Genomic DNA, 15,743 nt, shown 5'->3' with positions numbered 1-15,743 from the left:
AGCAGATTTAAGCTCTTATTAGAACGTGACAATTTGATTACGTCTTGTCAAATATCACCGTGGCCACTTTTTTTTGTTTGCCAAAATATATTAGTACGTCAGATTTTGCCTGTTTGCCAAAATCTGACGTGAAGTGAGGTTATGTTGACTCAAGTATTGTAAATAAATAATTGATTCGTTTTGTTGTTTTTTGTTTTTGAAGTTATTGTGCAATGGTGGGTTGCAGTATACTAGGCTACAATAGCCGAAGCGAACGTAAAATAGACGGAATAACATTTCACAAGTAAGTACCTCTGCTTGAGCGAGAGGGACTGAGGGGGCCACGCTAGTTGCATATCTGGTATATCTCTAGGCTTACCTCTAGGCTTTAGCTCACAGATATACCGTGGTATATCTGGTGAGCTAGAGCCTAGAGGTACGCCCCCCTGTCAATGTTATTCAAATGCCAAAAGAGCATTGTCGCCCTTGTATTTTTATCTAGGTATCTTGGATGAAATCATTGAAATACGTATAGTCTATGGGTGGGTCTATATTGTTCTTGGTTAATAATGGTTTTTATATTCTTGATTGTTCTTGATCTTGTGCTTTTTTCTGTTTCTGATTGCCTTGGTTTGTGAACTTGTATTCCGATTTCCGAACAATCTACAACTAAATCTTAACTATATTTTTACTTAAAAAATTCGTGATATTTTGTTTTGAATAATGAACATCAAAAATAATTATCATGAAGACCTTTTTGAATACATCAAAGTTAGTGAAGATGAAGATGATTCTAATGCTGTAGAGATTCCTTGTGAACTTGATGGAACTCTGTTGCTGTCGACTTTGGTAGCTCAGTTCCCTGGAGCATGTGGATTGAAATATAGACATCGCGAAACCAAAACGATTCGCGGTATACGTCTTAGCGATGGCAAGCTGCATCCGCCCAGCGAAGCAGGATGGGACAAACTTTTGTATATTTGCGTGTTCCCAAAAGAAAATAAGCGCAAGATGGAAGATGTATCACCTGAAAATTCAGCAGCAAAAACAAAGCGCTTGGAGAAGAAGCTTACTTGCTCAGACTTAATATGTCTTGGCTTGCCTTGGAAGTCAACTGAAGAATCTATAAAACAATATTTTGAGCAATTCGGTGAAGTCGTAATGGTTCAATTAAAAAAAGATAAAAACGGTTCCTTTAAAGGCTTTGGGTTTATACGGTTTGCTACTTACGCCTCACAGATGAGAGCCTTAGCTCAAAGACACAATATTGATGGCCGCTGGGTCGACGTTCGGATACCTAACTCAAAAGAAGGAGTTGTCCCTCAGATGCCTTGCAAAGTATTTGTTGGCCGGTGTACTGAAGATATGACAGCAGAGGATCTTCGGAAATATTTCTCAAGCTTTGGTGAAGTGACAGATGTATTTGTTCCACGTCCCTTCAGAGCTTTTGGTTTTGTAACTTTCCTAGACCCAGAGGTGGCCCAGAGTCTTTGTGGTGAAGACCATGTTATCAAAGGCGCATCAGTTTCTGTATCTAGTGCTGCACCAAAAATCAAAAGCAAGTCCAGTCAGATTTGGAAGGATGAATCTTACAATTCTAACAATTGGGATGGCAATAGGCCTGGGCCCTCTAGTGGATCGAATGGCAATGGAAACAGTAACAACATAGATACATTGAACATGCAGAACTTGGGAATAAACCCTAATGGAGGTCCACCGGCTAACTTTAACTTACCAATAAGTCTTGTTGCTGCAGCTCTCAATCAAGCTGGCTGGGGTGGGTTTTTGGGAGGGCCAGGTAATACAGGTCCAAATAACTGGCAAGGTGGTCCTCAAGGTAGTTCAGGTAAAAATTGGAACAGTAATCAAAATTGGGGACAAAATGGACCGCCTGCAGCTTGGAATCAGGGTAACAATCCTAATTGGAATGGTGGGAAAAATGGTAATTGGAATCAAGGGAACTGGCCGAGTGGACAAGGGTGGGGAGGTAATGGTGGAGGTGGATCTGCAGGCTCAGGGGGTCCATGGAACAACAATTCCCAAAAATGAGGTGAGCCTTCCGTAAAGATGTATATACAAGAGATGTTTGTGAGGGAGGGTCTACTAAGTAAGTTTTAATATTATTAGTTTTGCTGTCTGTAAACAGATTTTCTTATTGTTTAGTAGTAGTGATAGGATTATCACAGAATATGTAAAAGAGCTAAAGATAGCTATAGATGATTGTATTAGTTTTAAGTCAAGCTGTGTGTAATATTATGTGAAGTGGTATGATGTGTGAGACTTTAGAATTAATAAAAGTATGTATTCAGTGATGGATGTTTCAATTATGTTTGGGCGGGTATATTTTGTTCTATTGAGGAATGATAGAATCAAGGATGAAAAGTAAGTAAACATTATTAAATGGTTGAATGCATTGATCTCAATTCTTCACGAATTGGGTATGAATGTATCTTGTATATGGTGTGAGACATAATATTTACTGTAAAAGGTTATATGAAGCAGATGATGACAAAAGACAGATGTGTGGACAAAATGTGGCTGCAATGTTCCTGGAATTAGAGTCTACCATCTGAGTGCTGCTACGACAGAGTGGTGAGTGAGTTGTAGCAAAGGTATGGCCCTGTGATGTTCATTTGTGCATAAGTGGGAAATTATTTTATTTTTGTAGCTGTAGATAAAGTTAACGTTAAAGTTCATAGATGATTGAAATTTAAAGTAAAATGTTACAAGTATTTTAACAAATTTGTAATCAATGATAAAGCACAAGCTATACTCAAAAGGTTTGATTTTGATTTAATTAATAGTACAAATAATATAGTTGATGTTTTTTACAGCTGCCACATAAGAGTGAAACATGAAACTTTCTTGATTTGCATGAAGTTAAACGAGATAATGCACTCGGAGGGTTTGAAGGTATACCTACTATAAACATTTTGGCACTTACTGTAAATAGGATAGAAAAGTCAATGTCCCATCTTTTGACTATACCTATGCATGAAATTTAATCCCTTTCGAATTGCATAAGAAGGCATCATGCAATCGTTTTATGGCAAAACAATTAAAAGAAACACTAGTACCATGCATCCTTTTGGTCCGTTATGGAGTGGCCATAACGGACCAAAAGGATGCAATGTACTAGTGTTTCTTGTGACCCAATGTGACCATTTTTAGATATGTCCACTTCCCGTACGACCACTTATCGATACAATCATCAACTTCAAAATGGATCGGCGTGGATTTTTCCGTGAATATAGTTAAGGACCTGGAGAGTGACATAGGCTACTTTTTATACTGGAAAATCAAAGAGTTTCCATGGGATTTCAAGTTGCGGGCATCAGTTTGAACCAAATGCCAGATATTTGAGATTAAAGTGGCCAGTTCATTAAAACACCAATTTCATCTGTAAGGACTTCAATTTTGTTTTATGGCGCGCGGCTGCACTAAACGGGCGCAATTTCTGTAAGGAATTATTTTTACATATTAACATATAATTACATATTTCACAATTTCATAGCTGTCAGAAAAAGTGACCTTAAGGGTTTTTAAATTCATTAAGAATTTATTTTATTAATTAGCTTAAATGACCTTATATTATGCATTTCATTAATAAGTTCATATTATAAAATACTGATTTCAGTAACGATGACTTTGATTGGTTGTTAATTGGTGCTATGGATATTATGTCCACTTTAAATTAAAATTACTTTCTGAATGCAAAATGTGTAATGGTATATTTCTTTTTTTTGCAGATCTAGGAAGAGAAATATGGGTGAAACTGATGAAATAAAAATAAAGTTATTTTGTTGAATATTTTTTTATTAAAAATGTCTGTTTATTAAGTAATTAAAAATTTATATTTACACATGGATGTTCATTTCCACTAAAAGAGACAAATTACAACTAAAACTTCTTACCTCACGCTTGATAGTATTTAATCGAATTATTACAAGAACTAGAGCACTCAATACTCATGGTATATCACAGCAAGCTATAAAAATAACATTTAAAATTTTCTGATTTCCATTGCACTTCTTATTTTAGGTAAAATATGCCACATAGGAAAAACTTAGACTGAAAATAAGTCTTTTTCTGAAATATATAACACGGAACTGAAAGTTTTAAATATATTATTGTTTTTCATTCTGAACATTATCAAATAATACTCAATACTTAATATTTATAATTAAATGACTGAACATAAATATCACCATACAAATTTTTCATAAATTTTAAAGAGATCAATATTCAAAAACAATACGAAATATAATGACAATACCCAATAGAAATTATTTATTGATTACAGTTATTTTATGCATTACAATTAGGTACATAATAATAAATCGTTAATACTATAGTGTCAGTTCAGTGAGGCACAGAAATTTATTGAGGTAGGCTTAGGAACCAAAATCACTTAATTGAGTACCTAAGTAACAAAAACCTGTTAAAAATTGGATCTCTTACCTCTTATTACGATAGAATTGGCTGCCTAAAACTGAAGAAAAAGCTTAGAAATTAAAACAAGGTTATGTATTAATTAATAGAACTGACACCATATAATTTTTCATTGATAATATCCAATGAAGACAAAGTTGCGCAGATTACATAGGTAGGTCAAGGGACAATGCTAAAAATCTAAAGCCATTATGAATGCATTTTAGATGTCTTACTCTACTCAATTACAGGGATTAAATTGACAAGAGCTCTATTTTTCTTACTTGCTATTTTATTTACTTTTCACGATTAGACATAAATTTTACTAAGTATGCCAATTAGCATTGTTTTTATTCTTGGAATGTGTTACCGACAAAGAGCGTAAACCAGTCGAGATTAATTTGAGTCAGCTAAAGTGCGAAAAATTGTTTTATTTCTCAGATTAGATAATTTATTCTGACGGGAAACCTATTTTCTTGACTAACGATGCTTCTACGTTAGACTGCAGATTTACTTATGGAATCTCGACATTAGCTAGTTAAGTTCATAAAGAATAATCACTTGCTTACTAATACCTTATTATGACGTAGGTAACCGTTTAGAATTTTTGAAAATTCAACCTCGAAGGAGAGGGTTTAAAATTCATGTAGTCCACGCCGACGAAGTCGCGGGCATAAGCTAGTTTTTTAATAATCCCGTGTGATTTTACGGGATAAAAAGTAGCCTATGTCGCTCTCCAGATCTTTAATTATAACAATGCTAAAAAGTCACGCCGATCCGTTGCTCCGTGATTGAACCAACCAAGAAATAAACACACTTTCGCATTTATAATATGGGTAGTCTCTATATATAAAAATGAATCGCTGAATGTGTTGCTGATCGCAAATCTCGAGAACAGCTGAACCGATTTCGATAATTCTTTTTTTATAATATTCCTTGAAGTACGAGGATGGTTCTTACGGAGAGAAAAGAAAAAGAATAGACTGTTAGGCGGTACGAAGTTCGCCGGGGCAGCTAGTGATATATGAAATTCCATACTTTATCGTATCGAACCCAGTAATCTCTAGATAATACGATTATCGTACTTTATGGTAACAAATACATAGTACGCGACAGGTGGAGATGGTAAGCTTGGTGGAGACACCCGCGCAAACCCGGTGCGGAAGCCGGAATAGCGTAGGTGACATGCGGGGGGTCCCCCCACCCCATACCCCGATTGCCATCTTAACCTGTTGCCGTCGCTTACTAGGTAGGTAGTATCGAAAGCGCTAATGATTTATAAGCTTTTAGCCAAAGATATTACAATAACATCTTGAACTATACCTTCGCTTGACAAAAAAATCTTGACGGTTTTAATAAAATGCTCTATTTCAGTAGGTAGGTATGGTACATATAATATTATAATGATTATTACAGTATGCGCTATGGCTCGGAAGACGACGTTTCAGGTTATAGGTACACTCCGTGTAAAATATATATAAGACTATGAATACTACCTGCGCCTTGTACCTAATGATAGTGAGGTGGTTAATTAAATTTAAATAAAAGTATCCGGTTACCGTAGGTAGGTATGTACAGTATATTTGAGGGCCTGTTTTAGAACCGCCAAATAAACTACCTAACGAATAAATTTGACGTTTTGGCAATTTTTAGGGTTCCGTATCTCGAGAGACAAGTTGTCTGTCTGTCAAGACCCGTCAAGGGAATCAAAACCTATAGGGTTTTATTTGAATCATGAAAGGCAATGTCTTATAGCTCAAGTGCAGGGAAAAATCCGAATTTGTGGTTACATCAGAACTACAGTTTTCGCCAAACATTCGTGTTGATGCAGATTTGGCCCGCATCAAAGGAAATTGCTCTAAGATCTGGCGGCTTGAATCTACAGTGTAATATGTAGGTACGAATTGTCAGTTTAAGTAACATAAAAATGCAACTCCTCAATATATCGAATTAGGTTGCCTGCACATCGGATTGAAAGAGAGGTGATGCAAAATTATGTAGGTTAGGTAGTTAAGCAATACGATTAAGACAATAGTATGTAAGATTTCTTTATTAGTATTGTTAGTCCATAAGAGAGAGTAGATCATAAGCCGGCTCTCAATAAACATCTTTCACCGTTGCCGCATTTAATTATTACCATACGGCCACAACATATCTCATGGCGACCCTTGCCAGTCGGTGCATGCCTAATCTAAGTGCGTGCACCGGCTGGGCACCGATCAAGAAGAAGACTACAAAATTTTCAAAAGAACATCAAGATTCAAGACTCAATTAAAACAAAAAGAAGAAATAAAAATTCCACGGCCTGTATTAAAAATCAAGAAACACTAACATCAAGAAATAAGCCCAAAAATGAATCGCTTATGAACAGAAGACAATCTCAAGCTTCATTGATCGGCCCAGCATCATCGTGCGTCCAGGGTTATCCCGGCCACAACTAGGAGGTGTCCAGGGTATTCCCGGCCCAGTTCGAGGAGTCCAGGGTTTTCCCGGCCCACTAAGATGCAGTAAAGAAGAGGCGCAGACTCCAGACCTCCGGACCTGACGACCAAAACCAGTCCTGACGACGACGGCGACTACACGGCGGTCACGAAATTGATGAATAAAATGCGTCGCTAATAGTTAAAGTAAGTGCAATTTATCTCTCGTAATGGGCAAATAGGTAGAATGTGTAGGTATTGTAATTTTTTTTGGATAAATAATTAAATTTTGTACGTTGGTTAGGTGAATATTGGTTTTTTAATAACAAATAATACTTGCTCCACCATCTACTAATAAGTTCCATTCGTGCTTTATTTGTAAGATTTTATATAGTGTGTAGGATAGTTTAAAATAATAATAGATAATTAATAAATGAATAAGTAGATACTTACTTCTTTCGTAAATATTCGGTGTTAAAATCGAAATATAATAATTCAGAGAATTATAACGGTGTCATCGCGTGGTCAACGACACACGCGTACCCGAACATTTTGTATTGTTATACGAGACAATGGTTTTGCTCGACATGCAATTTGCAAATACAAGGAAATGAATATGAAATAAGGAGAATTTTTTCCCTACAGACGTTTTTCGTCTAGTTTCGTGCAAGTTTTAACGATATAAGACTATACCCGGCTTTGTCAAATTAGGACTCTGCAAACCAAAGGCTTGATCACCCTTCGGCTGTAGAAGTGCTAGGTATAAAATATACAATAATTATTTTGGATTGAGACATACTGACGTAGGAAGATGATTGTTATTTTTTTATTTGGACGCGATGTTTTGCGCATATTTAGTACCTCCTCATTCAACTATATATTTGTCTAGACTCTTGATCATTATCTACCGCACTGGTGTTAGTGAAAGACCTAGAATTTTTATGAAAAGTTGAATGTTAGTGAAATACTTATTGAAAAAAATAAGTTTGATGAAGATAATAAGTGTTATGAAAAATGCTCGCAAGCATGTTATGTTAAATATTTATTAGGAGAGTACGCGCCGCGTTTGTTGATTTGTTTATTTATTTGTATTATGTGAAGAAGTTACTTGAAAGGAAGATGAAGACTAGGATAGATTTATTTTGACTGTCCAGGAAATATAAATACCTGAGATGTTTACTTAATAATAGGTAATATTGTGGGTTATGGAATAGAAACCTAATATTTACTGTTTTACGCCGATGCTATACGACAGCTGTATACTTATGATGACGACGATTTGATAGGTCAAAGAATCTTTTGAAGTCGATTTGTGAAATCGATACCTCAGCTTATACATATCTAATACCTATGATGCTATTTTGAGATTATTTTATTATGATGAGATTTTTTCGAAACTTTTGTATAAGTTAAATCCTTGACTTTGCACTTAATAGATAACGATTTTTCTATTTATAAGTAAAGTTGAAAGTATGCCCATACGAAGTAAGAGATAAGATAAATTGCACTTGAGCACAGGAAGTAACGATAAAAAAAAATGTTTCCTTACATAATTTTAATTTTATTTAGCATTAGATTTTATTTTTGTGATTGTCATCATCTTTTCTTCTGATTCGATGTAGCGTCTAACATTTTTTTTCTTTTAAGGGGAGGGGTAACCGCATACATTTTCAGGGGAGTTGTAATATGTACGAATTGTCAGTTTAAGTAACATAAAAATGCAACTCCTCAATATATCGAATTAGGTTGCCTGCACATCGGATTGAAAGAGAGGTGATGCAAAATTATGTAGGTTAGGTAGTTAAGCAATACGATTAAGACAATAGTATGTAAGATTTCTTTATTAGTATTGTTAGTCCATAAGAGAGAGTAGATCATAAGCCGGCTCTCAATAAACATCTTTCACCGTTGCCGCATTTAATTATTACCATACGGCCACAACATATCTCAACAGGTTACATAACCCTTCGTTTGCGAGACTGGACCGGAATTAGATAAAATTTATTCGGCGGTTGTGAAGCCAGGCCCTTAAAGCATTTTCATTTTCTTCAAGGATACTGTAAACTGTATGGCAATTGCCAATTCAACTGCACGCATATAGACGGTAGGAAAAATAACTATTAAATAAATGTAAGTATAACTTTATCCGGACTTTCAGAAGGATAAGTATTAAAAGTAATATTTAGAATTTAGATTTTATTAATGGGAAATCTGAATCAGATGTTTAACAATAACAATAAATAAATTAAAATAGGTGGGAAAAAAGTTCAAAGGCCTTTAATTTTAAAAACTCTTAGGGGCATTCAACTCAACCACTGTATTGTAAAGCTTGTACAGTACGCGGCCGAAAGTGGTGAACATCGATCTTTAGAAAGAGACAGTCGGCTAATACCTGCCAAAATTCATGATTCTAGGTCAACGAGAATACCTACCCTATAGGTTTCTTGACAGACAGACAGATAACAAATTGATCCTATAAGGGTTACTTTTTCTTTTTGAGGCATGGAACCCTAAAAATTGATGTATTTTATACAAAGAATAAAAATAATCATCAATAGAAGCAAATCATAATTGTTTAACAGCTCCTAATAGATACCGGTCTATTAGTATTTCGTGCGACAGAGATAACGCTCTAAGAAGCCGAAATTAGCCGACTGACTCTTTCTAAAGGTCGATGTTCATAAGTTTCGGTCGCATACTGTACTATACTAGGTGGAGTTATGGAGGATCCAATTCCACACATACCGCCGCGGCGGCTTATCCGGCGGCATGTGTAGTTTCACTACGCATTACAATAAAATTCACGCTGGCTAAAAGGATAGGACTTACTCGTTTTACATGAATTTACAAAATATAATATTGCTTGGTACTTAATACGCCCCTTTGATTTACAATCAATCGACGGAATTTCGAGATGCAGAATTAACTACTTTTCGAACGACGGCAATTTTGTTGATGGCTTAATTTTTATGTAAACAGGCTGTAGCTGCACTATACTTTAAGCTTCTTAGTAGGTCTCAGAGCGTAGTTGAGAGTGAGCTGTCGCTTGGCGGGCGCGCGCCGCAACCTACGCCCGTTCCACTCGGCTTCCATCTTTCGCGCCAACTCAAAGTCGGTCTTCTCCTGTTCAATTATTTTCTCGATTCGGAGCTGCTCCCGTAAAATATTTTTGACATCACAATTTGCCAATGGACTAGATAAATTTTTAACAGCTAAACTAACCTTATTATTATTAGTGCTCTCTGCGAAAGAGGGCGGACTACACGATGGCGTTTTGGTGTGCATTCTTTTCGAATCACTTCTCAAATATGGCTTTCTATCGGAATAAAATTTTCTCTCCTTCACTTTTTTCTTTGGTGTGACCTCATTTTCATCCTTTGAAATGCTTCCCATGGACCTGGTGCGTCTCAGTGAAACTTCACTATTTAATTTAACAATTCCATCAACAAGTTCTGCTTGTTTGTTTCTATTTATTGTAGCACGTTTGGAATTTGATGTATTTGAATTACATAGATTGCTTGGTGCATTCTTTTTAACTCTTGACCTTGTATTTGTCGATATTTTTTTAGAAATTTCCTGTGAAAATTATAAATTAATTTGAACAAATGCTATAAAATATAAAAGGCTTTCGTAACATCTTAATTACAAAAACTGTTTAGAAATATTTGACTTAGTCTCATACAAATATTATAGTGTATGAATAAAATATACTTAAAATCGCGATTTTTAAAGAGATTACCAACCTTTTTAGATCTCAAAATATTAAGTGCTACAACAAACGCCGAAGGTAGCTTTTGGGCCAGGGACAAATCCCGCAGTTGACATAGGCCTTCTATGTACTGAGCGCGAGTTGGTGTGATTCCGTTCTTTGAGCTAACCTTTTCTTGTTCTACCCTCAATCCTGGCACTTTCAATGGGAGACTCTTGTTTGTGTTGAAACTAAAATTAAATTTATACATAATACATAGGATAGGATGTGTGTCGGAATATGTAATACTAGTTATGGAGAATATAATTTTCAAAACTCAAAGCTAGATGCTTTGTAGTCCCTGAATGCCTAATTTTTAAGGTTCTTATATACCTTACAGATTTGTAGCATCTGCTTTAAGTTTTTGTACTATTAATAACTAGCTGATGCCCACGACTTTGTTCGCGTGGATTTAGGTGTTTAAAAATCCTGTGTGAACTCATTGATTTTTTCCGATAAAAAGTAGCCTATGCCACTCTCTAGGTCTTTAACTATACCCATGCAAAAAATCACGTCGATCTGTTGCTTCGTTGTGACACGATTGAAGGACAAACCAAGAAACAAACATACTTTCGCATTTATAATATTTTGCACAGCTATAGTTAAAGACCTGGAGAGTGACATAGGCTACTTTTATCCCAGAAAATCAAAGAATACCCACGAGATTCTTAAAAACCTTAAACCACGCGGACGAAGTCGCAGGCATCAGCTAGTATAGTATACATATGTATGTATTATGGATTGATAGTAGTATTATTTTAGACGTCAGCAACCTTCCTGCAAATCAGAACAACAACTCTGCTAAGTTTGAACTCAATCGGATGAACGATGGGCGAATGCATGGGTAACAAACAGACTGATAAACATCTCTACAAAGAAAACTCAATAAAGAAACCGGCCAAGTGCGAATCAGACTCGCGCACTGAGGGTTCCGTAGTACAATCGTATTTTATCGACATTTTGCACGATAAATCAAAAACTACTAACTAGATCTCGTTCAAACCAATTTTCGGTGGAAGATTGCATGGTAATGTACATCATAATATATTTTTCTTAGTTATATCATTCTCTTATTTTAGAAGTTACGGGGGGGGGGGGGGGGGGGGGGGGACACATTTTACCACTTTGGAAGTGTCTCTCGCGCAAACTATTCAGTTTATTAGCTTTTATAGTTTCGGAGAAAAGTGGCTGTGACATACGGACGGACAGACAGACATGACGAATCTATAAGGGTTCCGTTTTTTGCCATTCGGCTACGGAACCCTAAAAACGCACAGACTTTTGTAAAATGAAAGCGAACACAAATGATAAGTTATGAACAAATTATGGAAAGAAGGCATCACAGATAGTCACAGGATGTAAAGAAGCTACACTAACAAGAGTGCAAGTCCTAATTCAAAGAAGAACATACCTAGTTGGTGTTGTTCCTTCTATAGGTTTAAAGTAGCACAATTCTTGTCGCATTGAATCTACACTACCAGTCTCAATATTCCTGTCTGGTAGACTTGTTTTGTGGTGCAATAGTCCTGTATGTGGCAGTGGTAAGGAGACAAGGACTGATTGCACACCATTTTTTATCTTAACTGTAGTTTTTTCATCACTACTGACAGTTTTATCAGCCATTTCTTGTTCCTCCTCCTGAAAATTGTAGATGTCGAGTAGTGGTTTTAATTTTTAAAGTAGTACACTTATACAAATATGGAGTGATCTAGATTCTAGATCTCTATTCTTTTTGATTCTAGATAATTCTTTTTTTACTGTTAACCGTGTTTTGTTTGTGTGATGTTACCACAAATTCACGGTTTTCAGATTTTTCCCCTAAAGCCAGCTATACTGCCAAATTTCATGATTTTAGGTCACGGGAAGTATCCTGTAGGTTTCTTGACAGACCGACAGACAGACGGCCAGCCAGCCAGACAGACAGACAGACAACAAAGTGATCCTATAAGGGTTCCGTTTTTCCTTTTGAGGTACGGAACCCTAAAAAATCTAATTTATGAATATCTAATTTAGTAATTAGTTTAAAAATAAATAAATGCAGCAGTTTAAAGATTTTAAAGTAATACAAATTACCTTCTTCTTCAGTTTCTCACCATTTTCTTTATTCCAAACACTAGTTCCAGTCTTCAATTTTTTATCTAAGAAATTCTTCAAAAGCCTGCCATAGCTTGGTAGTATTTCTGGCGATACTCGGTTAATGGTTTTATTTGATGGTGTGATCGTGGTTGAGGCATCTGTGCTATTATTGTCGTCAGTTAACAGTGGACTACTGAAATTGATTTAGAACATATAAATAAGTAGGTAGCTAGAGAAGAAATTTGTCATAGATCAGGGCCTTTTTAAATAATAATATGTGGCAATGCAACAACTTTGTCAAAAAAAGACAATATTGTCGCATTGTCACAACAGGTGTAATTCAGTAAAACCATAAAACTAACAAATATGTCACACTAGCTGATACGTGCGACTACGTCTGTGTGGATTTACATTTTTCAAAATCCCGCAAGAGCTCTTTGATTTTTCAGGATAAAAAGTAGCCTGTGTGTTAATCCAGGGTATAATCTATCTCCATTCCAAATTTCAGCCAAATCCATCCAGTAGTTTTTGCGTGATTAAGTAAACATCCAAACATGCACACTTTCACATTTATAATATTATTAGGATTAGGATTAGGATTGTGACAGATAAATGGTTTAAAATGGCTTACTTTTTTACAATTGTCGCTTGTGCTACACTTTTAGTTAAATAACTATCTATTGTGGTGGGTTTTAATTTGGCCTTAGTAAAGGAACTTTTAACAGTCTTTCTCTTTGAGACTTCAGTGCTACTCTTTGCACTCTCTTCTTGCAACTGCAGAGCCAATAGTTCATCCTGTTTCAGACTATTCAAGTATTTTTTGTGAGTTTCCTGCTCCTCTTGTTGGAGCCTCCTACAATCAATAAAAAAAACACATTTGCATGTCACATTAATAAATTTATGTTATTGAAGTGATTAATTAAAAAACAGCCTATAGCTAAAGAAAAGGTGGCCTCTCTATGTCAGGTTGCGCACAACTTCTTTGATATCTGGTCATACACTCAAATTTGGATAGGTTACGTAAATAGGCTAAATACTTTATTCATTTGATCAAATATTTATCAATGAATTTAATTTTTTACAAATGGGTAGTGTATAGTAAACTTTAATTTAGTATCTGTAGTACTTAGTAGTATCATCTTATTGTATGTAATTAATCAATACAATTGGCCTGCGGCCATTCTTACTAATAATTAAATAAATAAATGGGTACATTAACTGGTTTACTTTTGAAAGACGACCAAAAAGTCACTATGTATCTCTGTGTTCATCTCAGATTTTTGTAAAAGAACTATAAGAAGAAAAAGATTAGGAATGAGTAAATAAAGTTGAATTAAAAGTATAATGTGAAACATTCAGTTTTTTTACTTGAGGATCATTTATGTGCTAATGAAAGAGAAATTCTTTGTATATTATTTAAGTTCTTTCTTATTTTGTATATATAGAAAAACTGAAAACATGATATTCCTATAGTTAGAACCTGTACTCACTTTATAAGAAGCTCTGTCTCCTGATACTGTTTTTGTTCAAGCTGCAAACGTTCTGCTCTGAGTCTCTTGAGCTCTGCTTCATATTCTGATCTTATCTCTCCTGGTGCGCTTAATCTGGGTAATGGTGTTTCTGTTAACATAAAAAATTATAACTGCTGACCTGATAAAACAGTAAAATAAAAGCTTACTTCAATAGTAAATCAGTACAATACCTGAAGGTACATCCACATCTTCACCATTGAATTTTTTATCGATTTCTTTGGGAAATTTATTTTTAATGAAATTCCAAAGCTGATTATTAATTAAATTCTTTTGTTTAGTCGCTGTCCGTAGCCAAGAACCTATTCGCAATCGGCATAAAGGACAACACAAAGCGTTATTTTCAATACTTTCGTTAAAGCAGCTTTGACAAAAATCATGGTGGCATGGCAGGGTAACAGGTTCTATTAAAATTGACTGACAAATTGAACAAATAACATCGCTGAGATTCAATTTTTCTAATTTTATTAACTTATTTTCAATTTTAGACAGCCGTTTCTTTGACTTGGCCGCCATTTTTGACACAACCAACAACAAACCATAACCTGGCTCATCCTGGCATCCTACTCTATGGCCAGGACCACCATAAACACTATTACAGAGCGACAAGGTTAGGTGAGGGTGAGACTGACGTAGGTACTGTACAGCATAGAGTAAAGTAATAAAGCTGATTTACACAGGGTCAGTAACTGACTACAAATTCGAGGCAAGTCAGTGCTGGCCCGAAAAAAACCCTGTGTAAACTGATTTGAAGTCAGTACAGTGGCTTGAAGTCAGCGCTGACTTGAATATTCGGACACGAATATTTTAAAGTCAGTTGGCGCCCCCCGCCACCCGTGCACCCCCGCGCCAGCCAAATAAACCCCGTGTAAACAGACAAGTCAGTGCGTGGTTAGTCACCACTTAGTCACTGCCGCTGCGTTGTAGAGTGACCACGTTTTTTTTCCAGTCCACCAGTTTCGTTTCTATCGTCAATCCATTTTCTTACCCATTGTCGTTTATTTTTAGTTATCTCATTTTCTACCATTTTTATTAACTCATTCAACAGCAAAATTGATAAATTTTTCAACAAATAATTAAATCGTCGTTTCAGTTGTTTTCGCGAATTCATTTTTCCCACTGACTTCACACACGTGTGCTCACCGTGAGAAACGCACCACTACTACTTACTTTCATGTAAACAGTTAAAGTCTGACTTGTCTACTGACCCTGTGTAAATCAGCTTTTATAGATTGTACAGATGGGCGGTAGAATATTCAAACTGATTCAAACAAGAACAAAGGAGACACTTGACGGCAACGTTAGTTCCAATTTTCGCCACGCGCCAAGATAGCCTTGTCGCACTGTAGCTCATAGTAATGTAGTATTTTAGGTGTGTGATCTGTGATCTGTGGTTTTAATTGTCTATGGAATGCTATTCAATTTCATGGCCACAGACTACAGTGTATATAGGGAGATAGACTGGTAAGTCAGGCCGTCAAGGCGCCCACTTGAAAAGCGCCATCTAGGAGACGGGTTTGGTACTAAATACAGCCAATACCCAGTATATATACCTACCTA

The 15,743-nt window shown here is 35.8% G+C and overlaps 1 protein-coding gene and 1 pseudogene across 1 annotated transcript; one reads left to right on the top strand and one right to left on the bottom strand.

Annotated features, from left to right (window-relative positions):
* The first annotated feature begins 541 nt into the window (after window positions 1-541).
* Window positions 542-3,845, top strand: LOC117996961 (TAR DNA-binding protein 43 pseudogene; annotated as a pseudogene).
* LOC117997183 (E3 ubiquitin-protein ligase RNF168-like) lies at window positions 3,792-14,707 on the bottom strand. The gene is made up of 7 exons (XM_034985376.2): window positions 14,357-14,707; window positions 14,145-14,274; window positions 13,286-13,507; window positions 12,652-12,847; window positions 11,990-12,216; window positions 10,574-10,769; window positions 3,792-10,406 (listed from the first exon to the last, which is right to left on the bottom strand). Exons 1-7 carry the CDS (start codon window positions 14,697-14,699, stop codon window positions 9,822-9,824), a joined length of 1,899 nt encoding a protein of 632 aa, XP_034841267.1. The 5' UTR covers window positions 14,700-14,707; the 3' UTR covers window positions 3,792-9,821.
* Between the last annotated feature and the right edge of the window lie 1,036 nt (window positions 14,708-15,743).

Source organism: Maniola hyperantus, chromosome 4 (genome assembly GCF_902806685.2).
Source record: "Maniola hyperantus chromosome 4, iAphHyp1.2, whole genome shotgun sequence".
In the NCBI taxonomy this organism is placed as follows: domain Eukaryota; kingdom Metazoa; phylum Arthropoda; class Insecta; order Lepidoptera; family Nymphalidae; genus Maniola; species Maniola hyperantus.
This window is presented reverse-complemented; position numbering and strand designations above follow the sequence as displayed.